Here is a 21,736-nt window from a genome sequence, read left to right as displayed (position 1 = left end):
TTAGCCTTAGACCTCACCTTCCTCAGCTCATTATTTGTGTAGGAAAAGGGGTTGGGGGGGGATCAGGGAAGATGGAATATCCTATACAACGGGATGGGACAGGGGTATTTGGAAACAGGGATACCATGGGCCTCATTACGAGTCTGGCGTTAACCGTGCCGGATAAAATGGCAAGCTGCCGCCGGACCTGAAATACCATTCCGCCTCCGTGATTGCCGGAATCACCGGGGTATTACAACCCCAGTGACCCGGTAATTCCGGAGGCGGAATTCCGTAAATCCCCATTCCCATAGGACTCCATGGGGATGGGGACAATGGAAACACTGGTTCAGTCTATGACAGAGCCGGTGTTTCCATTTTCCGCCTGCAGGCGGGTGGCGTTACTCCCGCCAGGTCAGACCTGGCGGGAGTGATACCTCCCGCCTGCAGAACTTGGAATCAGCCGGTCCGGATACAACGGTGGCAGTGGATTTACTGCCACTGTTGTTTCCGGGCGGCAGGGTCATAATGAGACCCCATGTCTCGCCATTGAGCGTTCCTTCCCCCACTCCCCGAGTACCCCTCAGCCAGGTGTTCCTCCTGCACTTGTCCACCCCCAGGGTCTGGATCCAAAGGCGATGGCCGTGCCCTGGCCACCTGAGTAAGGGATCCCCGGGGGTCTAGGTAGTGAAACAACTTCTGGTTTTTCACAGAGAAATAATACATATTTACTATTAAATGTTGGTCTATTATACTGTAGTCAAAACTATTATATATATATATATATAGAAAAGTACAAATACCAAGAATCTTTAAAATGTCCACCCAAATATTTCAGTAAAAGTGCTATGTGCGTTTCATAGCTTCTGTGTTAAGGCAGTAAGCCCAAAATTCAGGTGATTTAATTGAGTAATAATTATGTGTCATTTTACTTAAAACGATCATGTATACAGGGTCTAGACGCAGACATTCAGTGAAAAAATGCTGAATAGTTTGCTAGTCTGTACTTGGCAAATTCTACATAGGCAGACATCTAGGGGCAACTTCCATTTGGTCCCACAGGTAGCCAGTACAGGTAGTTAGGTTTGTAATTGCAAACGGAATTTATGTACCGCTAGACCTGGACATTTAAGTAGATAAAGTTGGGTTTCATATAACTATGTACGCCCTGTGCCACCTGTGGGTAATTGTGTAACTTCATCAGCTGTTCATAATTCTCCTCCAATCCCATCTTGACAGCCTCCTCTTAAATGCCCCCTTAACGTAGAGTAATTGATACATCGTTCAAAATAGGGGAACCAGTTTAACACATCACACAGGTCTCTCCTCAACATGGTGAAAGGATCTCAAATTTTACCTGTGGTATCCAGGTTGAAATTAGCTCCTAAAGTCCCCATGAAGGGACACAATGGAGATGTTTTGGCTTTCAAAAAGAGCTCTCCTCTACATTTCAGTAACAAGGCCTTCAATGAAAGCAACACTAGCTCAAAACAGATATACTCAATCAGGGTTGAGTGCAGTAGGCCCAAAACAGTGCGCCAAAACCCCATCTCAATAGTATTCAGCCATTTCACATCCTTTAGGCCAAGCACCTCCAGACCATCCAATACTGACAGACATAACCATTGTTGGTAAAGGACAACTGTACCCCGTAGTGCAAAACCAGCGTATTGATTTGCAAACCTTTGTGCTGGTAGCGTTATCTGTTTTGCCCTCCTTGTTTTGTCTTCTAATATATTCTTGTAGCCTAAGCTGTTTGCCATTGCTAGACCAAAATACCTGTATGTGTCTGTATATTGGATTGTCCCCCAGGTTGTATTTAGGGTGGGTCTGTTTACCTTTTTAGAGGATACTAGCATAATTTAGTTTTTTGTTAAATTTACCATTAAGCCACTATTCTCAGCTTATTTATCCAATTCCTCCAGCATTGTTTTCATGCCCGCAAATAACTAATTGAAGTGATCTAAACCATCGGCATAAAGCATTGATGACACAGACATGGAAGCAATTTTGGGGGGACATTTTGCCTTTAAAGCCAGATGGGCGGGCAGATCTGCAACGTATAAATTGTAGAGCAAAGGTGCAAGTATGAACCCCTGCTTTACTCCTCTATTTATTCTTACTGGGTTGGAGAGTAGCCCCTAATCATCCAGTCGAATCTGTGCAGTAGTATCCGTATGTAAAGCTTTATCTATTATCTGCAACAGCCAATTTGGACAATCCATCCCCCTCAATTTAGTCCATAATACATTGCGGTCTACCTGATCAAACGTCGCCCGAAAATCGACAAAGACAATGTACAGTGATGAATTATAGTTAAATTTCACACGATTTATGAGGTTATCTACTAACCAAATGTTATTGGCCGTGCTTGAACTGGGCCGAAATCCTGCTTGAAATGAGTGTAGAATATTACTTTGAATAGCCCATGCTTGGAGATGGTCCAGGACAGAGGAGTAGAAAACATTCCCGGTGGTATCTAGGAGCAAGAGCAATCTGTAGTTCCCCGCAAGTAACCGCTCACCTGACTTATGAACCGGGACCAAAACAGACCTTTTCCACGATGACAGAATCAGACCTGTGTCACATACTTTAATAAATAATGTGACGAGAACTCTTGACCAAAGCACAGGGTCTTCTTTCAGCACTGCGGAAGCCAGCCCATTCGGCCCGGGCGCCTTTGAGTTTTTTTAGTAATAAGTTGCCTCACACTTTCAGGGCTAAATTTCAGGGCTTCAACTCTTTCAGCTGTTCTCGAGTTCTGGATTCGATGTAGATCAGGCATGTCTTATCTCCAATCGGGTTTAATACCCTAGTTGCAGGTTCGCCCCTAGCAAACCCTAACAATTTCCACATTGATCTAGAGTTCCTACAACTCAGAGCCCTAATCATACCTTGCCATCTTTCATTTAAACCCAATGAAAGATGCCTTCTGGCCTCAGACTGCCTTGTTACTGAAGAATCATTATTTTGGGTAATTTGCCTCAATTCACTACGAGTTTCCGCTTAGCTTTGTGGATTTCTGAGTCAAAGGGATGAGTGGTTTTCTTATCCATTGAGACCAATAGTCTACCCTTAACATTTCCGAATCTGTAGGCTTTTTGAGCTAGCCAAGATTCAAGTTTGTCGGCTGGTAAGAGACTTGCAACATCAATGTCATCCTCCGCATTGCAGCGTACTTCTGCAGCTGTTATGATTATTACCAGCCAAAGACCTAAGACGATTACCGTCCTGATTAGAAGGCAGCAGGCTGGGGCCTTTTCCATCAGTTGCCAGCCTGGGGAGGGGCAGCTGTAGTTTCATCAGTGCGTGGTCACTGGAAGAGGTGGCACACACTTTTAGATCTTTTACAGCCTCCAATAGTGCAGGATTTTCACATAGGTAGTGCAAGGTGGCCCATTTATTTCCCAGCTTCCAGGTGGGTTGCCCAGGGGTATCACTAAAGGTCCTCCCATTTATAGTTGTAAATTCCCATTCTTCAAGAAACCTTCTCCACCTTACACTCCTTTCATTCACTTTGTTTATTTTAACAGCAATACGTTTTTAATTACCCTTAATGGAGGATTCCTCACACTGTGCATTCAAATCCCCTCTAAGCAGTATCATATCTTTCGCATTGCTGCTACACCAAGTTTTTATAATTGTATCTACGTCATCAAAAATGTAGGCAGTGCAGTGGCCGTCCGGAAGGTCATATACATTGATCATTAGCATACAATTCTTTTTGCCAAAACCATATCTCGTATTTCAACTGCAAGCACATTTCCACAAAGGAACACAGCTCCGGTCTTACTCCCGTAATTAGTCATCCATAGGGACGACCCACGGGACCTTTTTCTGCCTGCAGCTGATATAGCACACATCCATCCAGATGAAAATTCGTACATAACCATGTTTCCTGTAGCATAAACACTGAAAACTTGAGCAGAAGCATTTCGAGATGACCCATCCTTTATATAGTGAGAGTGATCCCTGGTATTCCAAGATGTCAAACTGAATTCTCAATTTTGTTTACACTCTAGTCCAGACAAATACTCTTCAGCCAGTGCCAGCCTTTTTTGCATTGTCAAAACCCTCGGTTGTAGCATGATCAGGTTTCCGGGCAATGCAAAAGCTAGTAACTTTCTTTGAATTTTTACAGTGCTCGCAACAGTCAACAGAAAAAGAGGAAGGAACTTCCTCATCTAGTTCACAACCTAGAAATGTGATGGATTCATGTTGCTCTCTAATTAGTTCAGCTGTGGCCGGCAGGATGCAATTAATGAGAGAAATCCCACTAAAACCTAGCTTCAATGGCTCAATGAATTCAAAGTCACAAGAAGTCAGGATGCATAACGCTGGAATTTTTGCAAAGAGATCAAGTAGCTCGGAATTATTGATGTGGCTTTTCGCGTGAGCAACCAATTTTTTTTCCCTTATAGCCAGTATCAGGGCATCCAATAAGGGAGTTGGGACGCTTGAAGCTCTAATAGCGACAGGTTCCTTTATCAATATAGGGAGGGGGATTTCATGTGGGGGATCAACAGAGGATGAACCCGAACCCTGGTTCAGCCCTTCATTTGCCAACTGCATAGATAAATCATTCTGAATAGCCACACTGGTATCAACACAACTGTTTGTATTATCTTTCAACAGCCATCTGGTTAATTTACCCATATCCGGACGATAACGTTTCCTTCTACGAACATCTCTTATCTTTGCTCGCTTTGTTTTTGATAATTGGGGAATAACTGAAAGAATGGTTGAGTTCATAGGTTGATCTGGGCCTCCATGTGAAGGGGTCGGCTCCGATCTAGTTGGTACAGCATTGATTTTTAATTTCTTATTCTTCTGTCAGTTCTGCTTGTCGGTTATGTATTTGAGTGGTGAGGAAGCTGGCACCTGTGTGTATATATTCCTCATCCGCTTCCTGTGATTCAAGGACTATGGGCTATGGACTAGCTTGCCGGTCTGGTCGTAATTTGGGGCTCTAACCCGCCACATCAGATACACATTCAATGTTTAAATTAGAACACATCAAATCTAATTGGTCACCATGTCTTTGGATGTCAGCATGAATGCGACCACACAGTTTCAGCACAATTTGAATGGCAAAATGCAGCACACCAATCGAAGGTATTATTCCTGAGTGCAAGAATGCTCAGAACGTGGAGGTGTAGCTTTAGTATCCACAGCTGCATGATCACCTATTTGATCGGTGCTGTCTAAAGTGAACAGGGGAGCGGTGGAAGGAGGGGAAAAATTGGAGAGCGGGATCAAATAGGAGAGGCATAAAGAAGTTGTCAAGGGTTGTCATTTTCAGACTGGTTGTTTCCAGTGCAGTGGCCTGGATATCCCCATTGGGTGGATTAACGTTATTTGTAGGAAGGTGGGCAGAGTTGCACAAGGAATAGCACAATTTCAGGAGAGAGTTGTCATCTATATCTCAGAACGAAGCGTGCATGTCTGAAAACTGAGCCATCCCACTGCCTACGTCTCCTTCGATCGCAACTAAAGAGTTAGTGACAGGAGCTGTTATACCATTGGTATGTGAGTCAGGCTTGAAGTAGACAGTAATTTGTCCTGCTGCAGAGACCAATGGCAGGGGGGACGGGTTTATCATTTTCTGAACGGTTCCACCTGATGAGAGCTCTCTAGCTTGCTGCTATCCCTCGCAGCTCTTTTATATCCGTTGGTTTTCCCATATGGCTTGGAATTGCGTAAGTTGTATTTTTTCTGTTTACACACAGTCTTCCCCGGCATATTTAAAATCAAGTATATAGTTTCCGCAGGCAGTATGAAGTACAAAAAGAGGTGGAAGCTCTTAACACAGTCGAACTCCTCAAAATAAGCCGGATTACTCGTGACATCAGTCACCTGCCGACCAGCCGACAGCACTCACAAAGCACTCTACCAATGTACACGCACTAATGCGCGTGTGCCAGTGCTTTTTTAGGGCTTCCTGGATGGAGGGCGGCAGCAATCACAGCAGCCAATGGAATGAATGAGTTCCTTGCTGGCCAGCCACTAAGAACACTTGAAGATGGTCTTTTGTATTTAAGAGCATTTTTCGGTAATTTCAACAAGGACAAGGGAACAAACACCTCTGCAGCCGACAGCACTCGCAAAGCACTAGACGAATGCGCATGTGCCAATACTTTTGTAGGGCTTCCTGGGTGCAGGGCGGGAGCAATCACAGCAGCCAATTGAATGAATGAGTTCCGTGGCTGCCAGCCACTAGGAACACTTGAAGATGGTGTTTTGTATTTAGGAGCGGTTTCCGGTAACTTCAACACGGACAAGAGAACAAACACCTCCGCAGCCGACAGTACTCGCAAAGTGCTCAACCAATGCATGCGCATTGAAGTATACCCCTTTGCCTGTTTGAACTATCCCAGATGAATTTCTGGAGTTGATTTGGCTGCAGTCCCATACAATGGTTCATCAGTGCTGGGGTACATTTCAGTCAATTCAGGTATGGTGGAGACTCAGCTTTGGTAACCGATATAGTGAAGGTCGTTCTGGTGGTGATGAGCAAACATGCGTCGGTACTCAGTGGCGTATGAGTACTGTGGCTGAGAGAATCCACCTTAGCAGCAAAAAAAAATAATCTTTCCCATAGTTAAACTGCACAGTTTGATGCTTTCAAAGGTAAAATAAAATCAATGATGTGTCTCAATGTATTGTTGCAGAGAAAAGACTAATTCAGCTAAGAATGCACTTTCTCATAATGAAAGGCAATAGCACAAACCTACATATTTGCTAAATGATAATACTGCTGTAGTTCTATTTTTTTCTGGTCTGTGCAATAGTTCGAGTATCCTGCATGCTGAACTAAAAAGTTAAATACACTCTATGATTTTCTCTATAGACATTCAAATGTTAGCTTGGAACAGTAAGCAACTGATCGAATCATGTTCTATTTATTTGTTTATTTATTTATTTGTTTTAGAGTATATTGTAGCCAATTAGGCTTTACATACAATGCAATTTATTCACAAATAATCCAACAGATAAAATCCAATCTAAATACATTAAATACAAAATATTACAATCATATAAATAGCTAAAACAAGGTAAGCAACAGGTGACCAATTATCATGCGGACAGCAAAAATAAAAGACCGCCATGTTTCAATTATTAGACAATGGTAAACAATGCGTAAATCATCCCCATCGTAAAAGACCTAGCTCAGATTAATTATTGTACGGATAGCAAGATAGTTGCCACCCTGTTCCAAAATGTTGTCATGTGGCAGTTAAGGCATACTTTATCCCCATTAATGTAAGCCTGCCACACACAATCCAAATCCCTTCCACTATGTTGAACCCAGATGCCAAATGGTAACTGCAATACAAAGGTCCCAAGGCCTCATACTCCACCAATAAGTGTCTCAAACTCTCCTTTAAGGTGGTCCCCACATAACCGACATTAGGAGTACATTTCATAAATCCCCATTTTACTGAAAAGGACATATCTTACATTAAGCTTCATGTGTATGTAAATTGCTACAATTTGATTTCAAGGATAGCTAACACCACCAGTACAACAAGTTACTCTCTTACCTGGTAACGTTCTTTCGATGAGATGGTCCGACGACGTATTCCATATCTATGACAGTAATCACCACAGCTGTGCTGCTTCGGAAAATCTTTCGGCGTCTGCGTCCTGCGTCGATGTCGATACGCCGCCCTCGAGGACCTCCTCCGACGGCCGACGTCACTGGATGTTATAAGTAGGATGCACGACGCCATAGCCTCAGTTGTAGTTTTTTCCCAGAATGTGTGGCACCAGTCTTCTGCCAGTCTGACCACTCAAAGCCTTGCGGAAACGTAAGCTGCAATCGCATTAAGAAATTCTGTAGCAGGGAAGGCAGGGAGGGAGCGATATGGAATACGTCGTCGGACCATCCCATCGAAAGAACGTTACCAGGTAAGAGAGTTACCAGTAACGACGTATTCCATATCTACGACAGACTCCCAAAGCAGTACCAATGCAAGGAGGTGGGAAAATAATTTAGAATACAGAAATTTAGAATGCCCAATCAAATTGCGGAGCAAAGGACCACCTTGCCAAAGGCCAGATCCTGCCCACGGATGGAATCGAGGGAGTAGTGACATACAAAAGTATGGACCGAAGCCCAGGTGGCTGCATCACAGATCTTACGAATAGGAACACCCCTCTGTAGGGTAGTAGAGGCAGCCATACCCCTGGTAGAATGGGCCCGCAAGCCGACCGGTGGGTCCTTACCCGCCAAGCGGTAACATTCAGAAATTGCCAGAATAATCCAACGAGACAAAATCTGCTTAGTCACAGCTTGTCCCAAACTCTTTCCAGCATAACCAATGAAGAGTTGATCGTCCACTCTGACCCGGGACATGCGTGAAATATAAAAGCTTAAAGCTCTCCTAGGATCGAGCCTATGGAGCCTCTCCTCTTCCTTACCAGGATGCAGAGGAGGATAAAATGCCGGAAGAATAACCTTCTGGCCTAAATGAAATTCCGACACCACCTTCGGAAGAAAGGAAGGACGAACTCTAAGGACAACCCTGTCCTTATGAAATACAGTGAAGGGTGGCTTAACTGAAAGTGCCTGTAACTCAGTCACTCTGCGAGCAGAAGTGACCGCAACCAAAAATACAGTTTTAAGAGTTAACAGTCTCAAAGGGCACGAATGCAAAGGCTCAAACGGAGCACCCATCAGAAACTTGAGGACAAGGTTCAAATCCCAACCGGGCACCTGGAAAGGTGACAGAGGGAACACATTAGTGAGCCGTTTTAGAAACTGAGAAATTAAAGGGATTTTAAAATAAGAACACTCTTCAGACGAGCGCTTAAATATGGACAGCACCGCCAGGTAACCTTTAACCGTACCCACTTGCAAGCCCCTGTGGGCTAAAGAAAGCAAATAAGACAGAACCAGAGGAATGTCACATGAAAACGGATCCACATTCTGAGCCCTGCACCAGTCGCAGAACTTTCGCCAACGGCAACGGTACAGGGACTTTGTTCCGGGCCTTCTGGCCGAAAGCAACACCTCCATCACGTCTTCAGGGAGGTCCCAATCCTTATACCTCAACCTTTCAGAAACCAAGCGTGAAGGTTGAGAGATCTGACCTCTGGCTGGAGAACCTGACCCCCCTCCCATGAGAGCAGATTGTCTCAGTAGGGAAGACGACGTGGAGGGCAGATGGACAAGTCAAGAAGGTCCGGATACCACGTCCTCCGGGCTCATGCTGGAGCAATGAGGATCATCCGGGAACCGAACCTTTGTAACCTCCGCAGCACTTGCGGAATGAAGGGGACTGGAGGAAATGCGTACAGCAGTGGGAATGACCACTCCACCACGAACGCGTCTCCTAAGGCTCCTCTTGGAGGAAATTCCCACAAGCAGAACCTTTCGCACTTCCGGTTGACACTGGGGGCGAAGAGATCCACTTGAGGGGTCCCCCAAAGGGCGAAGATCTCCAGGAGAATCTCCTAAGCCAACTCCCACTCGTGAGAGATTGCGCTCTGCCTACTCAGAGTGTCTGCATTCTCGTTTTCGTCTCCGGCCAGATGAACAGCCGAGATCGAAACTTCCTGCTGGATTGCCCAGACCCAGAGCTGCATTGCCTCCCTGCACAGAGGAAGTGACCCTGCCCCCCCTTTTTGTTGAGGTAGTGCATGGCCACTGTGTTGTCCGTTAGGATCAGGACATTCTTTCCTCGCACAGTCGGCAGAAAAGCCTTGAGGGCAAGCCTGACTGCCCTCAGCTCCAACAGATTGATATGGAGTCTGGACTCCGACGGAGACCAACGACCGCTGACTGTCAACCCGTTGGCATGAGCTCCCCATCCCGTGAGGGATGCGTCCGTCACGATCGTCACCTCTGGCCAGGGTAGCCAAAATGGAGCCCTCTTTATCAAATTGCCTTCAACGGCCCACCACAGAAGGTCCTGGGCGACCGAGGACGGCACCTGAACAGGGTCCGACATCCTGCCGGAGGACTGAGACCACTGGAGTATGAGTGCCCATTGAAAAGATCTCATCCGCAACCTGGCCTCTGGCACCAGAAGAATGCAGGATGCCATTAGGCCGAGTAATCTCAAGAACTTGAACGCTGGGAGACTCTGGGCATGCTGAAACTTGTGCACCATCTGCTGAATGTGATGAGCCCTCACCTGGGGAGGAAAACACTGCCCCAGGGACGTGTCAAGCACTTCTCCGATGTACTGGAGCCTTTGAGTTGGCGTCAAGTGGGACTTCTTTAAGTTGAGGGAGAAGTCCAGCTTGTGGAGGGAGTGGCAGGTGACGGACAGATGATCCAGGACTTGCTCGGGAGAGCACGCCCTGATCAACCAATCATCCAGGTAGGGGTAGACGTGAATCCCCCCTTTCCTGAGATGCGCTGCCACCACTACCATGAGCTTGGTGAAGACCCTCGGGACGCAGGTCAATCCGAACGGCAGGACCCGAAACTAAAAGTGCGAGTCACCAACCGCGAACCTCAGGTACTTCTTGTACTTTGGATGGATCGGCACATGAAAATAAGCGTCCTTGAGGTCGAGAGACACCAACCAGTCCTGAAGTTGAAGGGCCTGGAGGTCTTGAGAAAGAGTAACCATCTTGAACTTGTCCTTCCTGAAGAGTTTGTTCAAACTGCGCAAGTCTATGATGGGTCTCAATCCCCCGTCTTTCTTGGAAATCAAAAAATAAGGGGAATACCATCCCTTGTTCCTCTGCGCTACAGGCACCAGTTTTATGGCGCCTTTCTCCAGCAGAGCATGAACCTCCTGCACAAGGAGTGGATCCGGACTCTGCAACGAGAGATTCCCCGGTGGATTGTCTTGAGGGCACAGAATGGGGAACAAAGCCATGCTTGACCTTGGCCAGAGCTTTTTTAGGGGGTTCCACCATGCCCCTGGGTACCCCCATCGAAACAGCCTCGAAAGGCGTTGAGTGAATCAGCGTCAACGCCGAACGTGGTGCCGACGGCGTCGACACAGGCCTCGAGGGCGGAGCCCCGAGCATGTCCCTCGACATCCTGGGCGCCGATGGCGTCGATGACTTCCTCGGAGGCGGAGCCTCGAGAGAGTCCCTCAACGACCTTGGCGCTTCAGGCATCGACGTCTTCCTCGAAGACATCACAGGCTCCCACGGTCTCGAGCACGTCAAGCACGTCGAGGACCGGGACCTTGAACGGGCGTGACTAGAACGATTCCCCTTGTCCGAATCGTACTGATCACCTGAGCCCGAAGGCGTACGAGCGGTGCCTCTAGTCCGACCACGACCGACCCCACTCGGAGGCGCGGACAGACCAGTGTCCTGCGATTCGAGAATCGCCAGCATTTTCTTACCGAAGGAAGCCCATTCCTCTGGCATCGCATGCTTGGTGGGATAAGCGACCCACCGACGGGGGGGAGTCCTCGGATGAGGACGGGCAAGGCCACCGATGACGGCGCTTCCGGGAGTACCTCGAAGAGGCAGAGGAGTGGTGGGACCCACTCCGGGACCGAGACCCACTGGACTTCCGACGACGATGCAGAGAGTCACCCCTCGAATCGTCCGTCGAAAGCCCCGTGGACCTCGACTTCCAGGGCTTGGACACCTTACCGACCAACAGTTTCTTCTTGCGCTCCCGTAAGCGACTGGCAGTCAACACAATCATCCGTGTCATGGGCCTCCCCGAGGCACCAGAGGCAGGCATCGTGCAAGTCCGTCACTGACATCTTGGACCCGCAGTCCCCGCACTTCTTGAAGCCCAGACGCGAGGTGGAAGAAGAGGTAGACATCACAAAGGACTTTAACTTCACAAACGACCAGGTTCGAAGAACCGAAAGAACAGAAACTCCAAAGAGTCGAGGCACGCCGAGATCTCCGAAGCGAACACGTTCGCAGAAAAAACAGAACTGAGGCTACGGGCGTTGTGCGTCCTACTTATAACATCCAGTGACGTCGGCCGTCGGAAGAGGTCCTCGAGGGCGGCGTATCGACGTCATCGACGCAGGACGCAGAAAGATTTTCCAAAGCAGCACAGCTGTGGTGAATACTGTCATAGATATGGAATACGTCAGAGGACCCAATCCCCTCGAATTAAATTTTCCCCCTAGCTAAATTCACACTGCAACTTCCCTTTCTAGTAACCCAATTGTACAATTCCTCAAAAGTGCAGAAAAAAGGAAGCCATTTACATTTAGGAAGATCACAATGAGTTATTATTCGATTGTCTTGGAGGCAGGATCCCGTTCTTTCACCAATAATCTTAAAGTATAGGTTAGTGCGAGCCAGCCTATGAGTGCAATCCACAGAATACAATTTAGTTTCCAATAGTTTATATTCAATAGGCTTGCAGTTAGGCAACATACGTAGCGATTGGACACTGGAACCATCGGGTTGTATAATCTTAGGTAAGATAGTCTGGGCCCATATGTCAGCCCCATACATTATCATAGGACACACTTTGACCCAATAAAGTCGAATGAGGCGAACCAAAGAATACCCAGCATGCTGGTCAGCAAATTGCTTTAATCCCATAATCGCACACTTCACCCTAGCCTGAAGCTACTCTAGATGGGGTTCCCAGGTTTCGTAAATGCTTACATGCTCCACAAGAGTCGTCCCCATTTTAATACAGGGTTGAGAGGAAGATTTAATTTTCTTTGCACTAAATGTCATGGATTTGGTCTTACCCAATTTGATGGTCAACCCATTTAGATCACAGTAGCAAATAAGGCAATCAATAGAGCTCTGCAACCCCGACAAGATCAAGTCAAGCAGAATCAGGTCGTCTGCGTACCCCAGCCAAGGAATTTAAATCATACCTAGCCTGAGGTGGGAAGGGGGGACGGACAATGACTCTCTAATGAACCGGGAGGCCACCCAGATATAGATTGAATAAAAGGGGCGCTAAGATGCACCCTTGTTTAAGACCCATGTGGGTAGTAATGGGGTCGCAAACAGTGCCACGACTATCAAGTCTTAACCTTACCGAATTGTTTTGAGTATAAAGCATGGGGGACAGTGAGGAATCTGTGGGAGGACCATCCATCAGAAAGAACATTACTGTGAGGTAATATGTTCTTCTAATGGATTCTTTCCTTCCACGGATTCCTCACCCACCAGAAGACTCCCAAACGCAAATGTAAATCTGGAGGAGGGAAGAAGCAAGGACACCACCTAAACCAGAAAACTCTGGAAGACTGCTCTACCAAAACGGCATCCTGACCCGCAAGGCACTCCAAGCAGTAATGATTAGCAAGCATGTGCAAAGACACCCATGTTGCCGCCTGGCAAATATCCAGGACAGGGACTCCCCTCTGCAGGGCAGAGGTGACAGCCAATACCCTAGTCGAATTAGCTCCGAGTCCCATAATGGGAATGGGGAAGTGGAAATTCCGGCACCATCTCATGATGGTGCCGGTGTTTCCACATCCGCCTGCAGGCGGGTGGTGTTAAACCCACCAGGTCAGACCTGGGGGAATGACACCTCCCGCCTGCAGAACTCGAGATCACGCGGTCCGGAAACAATGGTGGCGGCGGGTTTACCGCCACCGTTATTTCCAGACCGGCTGACTCGTAATGAGGCCCAATGTCTTCGTGCAGACGCCATTCGTATTCTTTGGGAAGAGGAAAATCTCTGCTGAGCAGGTCTGAGCACTTCATTGTAAATGTCCCTATAGGTGTCCATGTGGACAATGTCTTCCTGCTGGACGGAAACAGAAGGCTGATCTTCTTGATAATGAGAATAACATTGAAGGTTAGGTTCTACACGAGACCTTTTCGGGGATGGATGATCAGAAAAACTGATAATCTTCTCCAGCCGATCCATACACCCTTTGAATTTCTCTCGAGTCCATTTGGAGGACCCAGGCGGACCTACGGGTGGAAAAATGTGGTTTTCTGCCCTACAGCGCTGAAAAAAGTCTCTTAGGGTGTCGGAAAGATGCTCTTGGCTATCTTCATAAGTATTGTGAGAATCGGGGCCCCAAACTGCATCCGAAGATTTTTCGGCGGCTTGCCCCATGATTTTAGGCGGAACCGGGATAAGACCCACCACCTCCGTAATCCTCTCGATGCTGTCTTTGATAGTCGATGAATCGGCGTGAGATAATTGCTCCGATGGTCTATTGGTAGATGTATTACCTTCCGCTGCGCCAGAGGGCCTAGTGGTCGGTTTTTCGACTAGAGGCCTAGTCGTAGCTTTCGGGCCTACCGCGGCCTTCGGGACCGTTGCAGCGTTAGATTTCCGCACTTCACATGTGAAGTTTTTGGAGTAGGGCCCTTACTTGTTTTTGATTGCCCAGTCGCAAGATGCTGCTGCGGATGCGGGTAAGGCTTTGGATCTGCGCGATCCAAGGAACCCGTCGAAATTTTCAGCGGCCCTGTTAGCGCTTTCACCTTTTTCGACAAAGACGTTGAAACTGGTGTAGAGTTTGTCTTCTTAGTGTGTTGCGTTTGTACGACCCTGTCGCCGGGTGTTGTCCCTGTAGCGAGACCAGAGTCAGGCCTTAAAGGGTCGGGGATGGGCGTGGCGGACCTAGAAATGTCCGCTTTGCGGTCTATTACATCCAAAACGGATGTTTGGTCATCTGAGGTACCCTCGTCACTCTCAGCGGGTGTGGCGGTAGGGGAAGGGGTATCCACCCGCGACATACCATATGCGGCCCACCACTTTACACGGCGCTCCTTAAGGGTCTTAGGCTGAAGGAGTTTGCAGGACGCACACCGCTTTTCGTTGTGCTCTAGGGGGAGACAGGCGTTGCACGTCCTGTGTTTCTCCTTCCAAGGATATCTGACCCTACATAACCTAAAAGGAGTCCTTTCCATAGCCAAAAGGGAAGATGACCAGACCAAAAGGGTAAAGAGGGGAAAGATGGAAAGACATACCGAAAATATGGCCACTCCGACCCCACTCTCCCTACTGTAAAGGTCGGCCAGAGGGTCCGGCCACGTGGAGCATCGGGCAGCCGGATCTTAGGCGCCGAAATCCACCGCCGTAGACGAATCCCCCACAGTCTTTGTTGAAGATGTTCTTGTGACCAAAGGGACTCAACGGGGAATAACCGTCAAGTTGGTATAAGATAAACAATGTCTCTTCTGTAAGAGCTCCACTATAGGGCGACCAGTTATCTGGGTGGAAAAAAACAATCCGAGGGACCTCGGCGCGTGAGGGATTTTGGGTACACTACATGTCACAATAGTGATAGTGCTACAGACACGCCTATGCCGACATCCCCTTTCGGTCCCGAAAGACAAGATGCAATACTCTGCGGTTACCACTGGATGACGGACTATATGCACAGCATGTGATTCTAAGCAGATTAACAAGCATCAGAAACTCAATTTCTCAGGTGATTCACTATTCACTTCAGATCCCTTTTTATACAAACTTTGTAGGATTTGTATACATCCAATTTCTCAGGTGATTCCGTTTTCAGCTCGGATCCCCCTCAGCCGGGGCTCAGATCCGGTTTAACACAATGTTCAATCAGTCTCCCTCTGCCGGGCTCGGACCAATTCACTTCACCTTAACACAAACTTGTTTTATCCCAAAAGCTTTTAATTGATCTCCCTCATTCGGGCTCAGACCAACTATCTCTATTTTATCATCAACTTGCTGGGCAGTGTCGACATCAAAGACTTTCGATTGTGCACAGGATTTTGTTTCACCCGTCGCAGGACCACTTCGATGTACAGTTCTTTGCCACTCTTTCACCTTTTTCAAATCTCAGTTGGATACCTTACGGAGACTTCGAATGAGCATGCACGCGGTGCCGGGCCACTCTGTCAAAGGTATCATATCTTGATTTTAAACTTCAATCATTCATCTGTTGTTCAATTTTTACTCGCCTTGTCACATGTGTTTAATACACGGTTTTCTTCAGTGCTCACCATACAATGTTGCCCATTTGCAATCTTGGCTCCAACAAAGACCGGTTTGGTATCAGCCTCCCCAACTTACCGGCTGTGTTGATTTCACTGGTGCTGCATTGTTGTAGGAGCCAAGGACAGTACCACAGCGGCAAGTGATTCTCCCCGCCTTGCTTATCGACGTGGGAGGGCCCCAGGTACTTCTGACACACAATGCAGGATTCTTCAGCCTGATTTCCTGGTCTTACGCTTTCTATTCTCGAGGCTTCATGAAAGTAACTGTTCCTAGTTGAAAAGGTCAAGGGCACTTCCCTCCTTGCGATACCCTTCAGTTTTGCTGTCTTTCTCCTCATCTTAAACTGCCATCTGAACTGCTGCTTCCTCGCATGCTTTGCCTTTTTGCCTTGCTCAGAGTGTACTCTCGTGCTTCCCCTTTTATCCATGTGAGGAAGTGTAATGGAAGTCAGGTGTGTGTGATGGTCAGAAATTGCCTGACCCCGCCTGACCATTGTATTATGACATGTCAGGTATACCGCCCGGGTCTTAGTCTGTCTTCGCTCATAGCAAGCTGTCCGTGAGAAAATGTTTGTGTTGTGAAGGTGGAGGGGCAGAGGGGGGGTTGAATTACTAAATATCCTACCTGGTAGGAATTGGGTAAAGGTTTTACAGGGAAGGGGATACTGCATTACGCCATCCTGTGTCCCACTCCAACGCCCCGAAGATTCCCCACCCACGTGATCCTCCTGCACTGGTTCACCCCCAGGAACTGGAGCCAAATGCGATGGGCGTGTCCAGGCCACCTGGATGACAGATCCCTGGGGACTAGCGGGTGAGACACCTTCTGGATTCTCACAGACTCCCACAGAAAGCAATTTCTGCACTATGGTCACATTTATTAGCTAGGAGGTGAAAGCAGAAGTTCATAAAACAAGGAGACTTGAACTAGTTGTGTTAGGCTGGAGTTGAGAGAAGAAATTGAGAAAGGAGACTTCACGATGTACAAGCTAAGACTAGATCATTTAAAAAAAAAAGGTAAACGGAGAATACAAAAGGTGTTCTCCAGCACCTCTATGTACAAAATTTCATATCCAAAATCATCTGAGCGTGAAGACTCCTAGCCTAGTATGAACTAGTATGAAGTAGCAGCGCTGCTTCCACATACTCAAGACATTGATGACACTTAGTGTTACACATATCTTGCTCATTGAGGCCAAAGGGTACAACAGAATTGTTGACAAAACTATCCAGTGCTGCGCTCCATTATTGGAACAGAAAGTTGTACAACATAACATGCTATGTAACTGTACTCTATGCAAGATTTACTTGAAACCTCCTACCAAATGTACAACAACTTTGTTTATTCAGGTTAATGAAGTTAGCTGTGTAAAAGAATGTTTTAATATATTTTTCTTGCACCACTTCACTAATATCTGAATGATATTGATGTTTTATAATCATGCTTTTAAACATTTGGTTGTGAGTTGCATACACATGCACAGATATATGTTATTTACTAGCATGCACAGGCAAATTGATGTGGCAAAAACAATGTATGGCATAAGCAGACACAAGTAGAACCTACTCCCAAATCCCACTGACACATTGTAGCTCAGACCTCCAGGCAGCAGAGAAAAAGGAAAGAGAGAATTGTTATTTAATGAACTCAAATTAAGACCCATCTTTAAAACCTGACAATAAATATCAGAAGATGGTATAGTTGGACAAAATAGTGCACAGCGTATGTGACTAAATCTGTTCCACTGCAATTATTTTTAATAGCAATTACTATTAAAGGCTTACACGATATATGCAACACTAAAGAGCAAAATGATCTGTCAAAGATGTGTAACTTTAAATAAATGAAGGGAACTTAAGGTCTATATAATTCCAAATTCACAGAAACTAGTATAGGCTGGAAGTGAAATCAAGTGCAAAACCCATGCCATAAACAGTAAGATATAGTCAGGCTACTCTTCCTGTGGAAACAAGAGTTTTAGAATGCTTGGAGAACACTTATTTATTTAACACTTATAGATCGTGAACTATGGCCCAGGGGTGTCAAAGCGCTGGGGGATGCAGTACAGCAAGAAGCACAAGATTCAGTAAGAGTAAGACTGGTAGGACGATCAGAACAGATGAGTTTTCAAAGCCCTATGAAAACAAAAATAGCCCTCAATTGCTAGTATTGATGGGGGAAGTGAGTTCCACAGTCTTGGAGCCACAACTGAGAAAGACCGTCCCTCAAGCCAAACCCTCTGGTACCTTGGAACTTTTAAAAGCAACTGAGATGCCGAACGCAAGTTGCTAGCTGGACAATATCGTTCGATCTTTTTCTTCAGATATTCTGGACCAGTGTTATACACAGCCCGGTGAGTGATGCTGAGCATCTTAATCTCAATCCTTGCTGCCACTGGCAGCCAGTGGAGATGCTGCAAAAGCTCCGTAGATGGAGTCATTCAGGGAGAAGTTAGCTCTAGTCTGGCTGCTGAATTTTGTAGAACCTGTATTGGCTGAATTTGGTATTTTGGTTGCCCATGGTAGATACCATTAGAGTTTAAAAAAAAAAAAATTTAAAGTGCAAATTGGTTAATTAAAACCTTATACACTGTATAATAACAATCACATACGAATAGAAACCATGATAAAGCAACATAGACATAATAACAGTTAGACACTGTAAATAAAAGCATATTATGTTACATCATATATCAACATCAGGAGGTCCGTTAATTCCATTTAAGGCCCTCCTGCTCATATTCAGATACTATTCTGCCACATTTTGCAGTATAACCAAATATTTTACGAGTTAGGAATTGCTCTCTTCCATTTGTAGAACGCTGCACCAACATATACCATCATTTCTGCCATGTAGATGATCGACCAGAACTGGTCAGACAAAATCATTCTTAGGTCATAAACCTTATAATACCATTCTTGTAGGTTCTCACACCCCGTAAGTATTTGTATGCTTGATTCTACCTCTCTGTGGCAATACCTGCACAATCTTTCCTCCCTGGGTATTCCAGACCAGGCACCCATATACCTTACAAGGTAGTATATTAAACCGAAGGAGGGCAATGAATCTCACCAAATTTCTATTTCCGGTCTTTAACAAATAGCACTGAGGGTTCACAGGTTTTAGTTCTTGTAGCGCGTAAACTTCATACCTCTTCTTTTTAGAGAGGTAAGTCAGGTTTTCACTCACATCCCATTCGAGAGCTTTCTTTTTAAGGTGTTTATAAATAGTATTAATTTCCCCTTTGTCCACAGGTAACTTCATATTTATTTCTTTGAGGAAGGAAAGTGCTGTATCTTTCAAATTGGTCATGTATGTAGTCAATTCATCTCTCTTATACATGTTCTTGCCAATAAGGCTCATTAGGCTCTCACCGTCCCCTTGCTCTAGCACAATCTTTGCATAGAGTTTACAGCATCTTATTTTCCACAATGTTTTTAAAGCCCTTAACCCCAGTTCACACCTAATAGCTTCAATCGGGCTCGACCTTGGTAAGCCTAATAATGGTCTCCACAACGTCCCCTCTAGTTTCCCAAGGTTTTCCATATCTTTACCTCCCACCGATTCTAGTGCTTATAAAGCTCCTGGGATGATGCAGTTCTTATAGACTTCCAAGTAGCCTTCTATGGAATATCCACCTCTACTTGCCACATATTGTTTTCATTACATTTCATTTCTTGATCACTTTAGATTCTACCATCTTGTAGGAAAAGCTACAACGGGGTTTATTCATAATTGGTATCCCCAAATAAGGATAAATATCTACCACCTCAAGCATTTCTGTATTAATCTTCCATTGGTATGTCATCTTATCCTTCTCCCTTTTAAATCCCCCAAACACCATAACCTTGGTTTTACTTATGTTAATGCTTAGGTTATTTTCATTGGAATACAGATATAAGACATTAAGCATCCTCTGCAAACCCACCAGTGTTTTATCTAATAGTATTGTATCGTCCGCATACATAAGGCCGCAAATTCCAAGCCCTCCCACTTTTGGGGGAAAATTAATTATACTAGAAAACCTATCCCATAGGTCTGATACATACAGATTATACAACACCAGCGAGGTAACACAGCCCTGTTTGAGGCCCATATTAGTTTTGATTTCAGGGGAGATCTTGACTCCTTTGCCCAGACAGATAACCACAGTGGTGTCCCTGTACATTTCTCTCAGAAAGTGTAGAATCATGGGGCATATCTTCCTGTCCGCCAATTTCTTCCTAAGTATGTCTCTATCAACACTATCAAAAGCTTTTGAATAATCGATGTAACACACAGATACTCATACCGGTTTTATCCACAGTATCTGATATTATGTGATTGAGCATTACCAAATTATCAAGTGTGCTGTGTTCCTTTCTAAACCCTGCTTGCTGAATTGGGAGAAGGCCTTTCTCTTTACTCCATTTATTTATACTACTTACCAGCAAAGAGCAGAATATTTTACAACTACTATCAGTCATAGCCAGTAAGCGATAGTTTCCAGGGATCTTTCTATCCCCTTTTTAAAAAAAGGGAAAACTATGGCTTTAAGCCAACTATCTGGTATGGTGCCCTTTTCCCATTTGGCAGAAAAAAGATGATATAGGAATACAGCCCATTTTTTGGGGTTATGCTTTATTACGATATTTGCTAACCCATCGGGTCCGCAGGGCCCTAGATGCCTTCATTTTGTTTATTATTTCCAATATATCCAAGACCTCATATGGGAAAATCTGTCTCCTATTTTCCCAACACTTTCTATATACATGATCTTTCCTATTCTCTATATAAAACAGTCAGGAGATATATTCTAACCATATATCCTATCCAACATCGTTATTATCTCTGTTACTATCTTCCAACAAATGCTGGAGATATAAGTACCAACATTTCTTGGAATCATGTGTTTTACAAAGCACATAAATGATCATCCAATTCGCATTGTTAACATTATGTTTATGAGCTTTTAACCAGTTTTTATATCTGGTCCTTATGACCTTTATTCATAACAATGTATCCTCTTCCTTTAACCCATGATTCTCTTTAAGGCACTTTATTTCATCCTTCACTCTTCTTTTCTTCTCAGCAATTTGGCTGTCATATTTATATTTATTCAAATATGTTTTCCCCTGTTTTTGTTTGATACTCAGCCGACAGTTATCTCTTATTATCACGCCAATAAGATTGCCTACCACCTTGAGGCATTTAATTCTATCTCCTGACCTTCTAGGGGAAGTATGTTAAACATATTATGGAATTGTTCCAGATTCTACTGTGTCCCCATAATCCTATTTCCCTCCGCAGAGCTCTGAATGTGCATATCATCAGCTCGCTGCCATTGTTGTAGGGTTATTTTGGCAAGTTTTCATATAAGTGCTTTATGATCACTCAATGGCGTAGATATATGTTCGAATGAGGTCTTCATATTTTTTATCCCTTTGCTAACATATAGTCCAAGCGGTAACTTACTATACCATTCGACCAGGTTTCCTCTCTTTTCCTGCCTTCGTCCGGCTCCAAATATTCAAACCCTCAGTTTCGGAGCAATTTCAACCAAGTGATTCCATTCACTATCTGTGTTTGATGTTTACAATTTGAGCCACATTTCCCCATCTCAGAGGGTAAGATATTCATAGACTCATCCCAAAGCTCATTCCACCGGTCCATCTTCATCCTTGCTACATCACAACAGGCATTCAAATCTCCCATAATCAGTACTTCAGACTCTGGGGATTCTAAAAGCCAACCTTCTATTGTATCATTTACAATCTCACCTATGTCCACAATATTCACCTTCCCCCCCGGGCAAGGGGTACACATTATTAGTATTTCACCAAGATAACCCATATTACCTATTATGGCATACATGACAAAACAGGAGCTCCCAAAATGGTCGTACTTTCTAAGAGGGATATGATTTTTGGC

At 45.3% G+C, this 21,736-nt stretch overlaps 1 protein-coding gene across 4 annotated transcripts in view; it reads right to left on the bottom strand.

Moving 5' to 3' along the window:
* The window catches only part of CCDC149 (coiled-coil domain containing 149), a 647,083-nt gene that overhangs the window by 96,156 nt on the left and 529,191 nt on the right, over positions 1-21,736 (bottom strand). For 2 of the 4 annotated variants that reach the window (XM_069631872.1, XM_069631871.1), the window contains exon 11: positions 17,393-17,425. The exons of the other annotated variants lie outside the window; for them this stretch is intronic. In XM_069631872.1, the coding sequence (XP_069487973.1) occupies positions 17,393-17,425 (33 nt within the window). The remainder of the gene's footprint in view (positions 1-17,392; positions 17,426-21,736) is intronic. 4 annotated transcript variants of the gene reach the window in all.

This window comes from Ambystoma mexicanum, chromosome 6q, assembly GCF_040938575.1.
Source record: "Ambystoma mexicanum isolate Mex_15411 chromosome 6q, UKY_AmexF1_1, whole genome shotgun sequence".
Lineage (NCBI taxonomy): Eukaryota > Metazoa > Chordata > Amphibia > Caudata > Ambystomatidae > Ambystoma > Ambystoma mexicanum.
The sequence above is the reverse complement of the archived record's forward strand: the minus strand, read 5'-3'. Positions and strand labels throughout refer to the sequence as shown.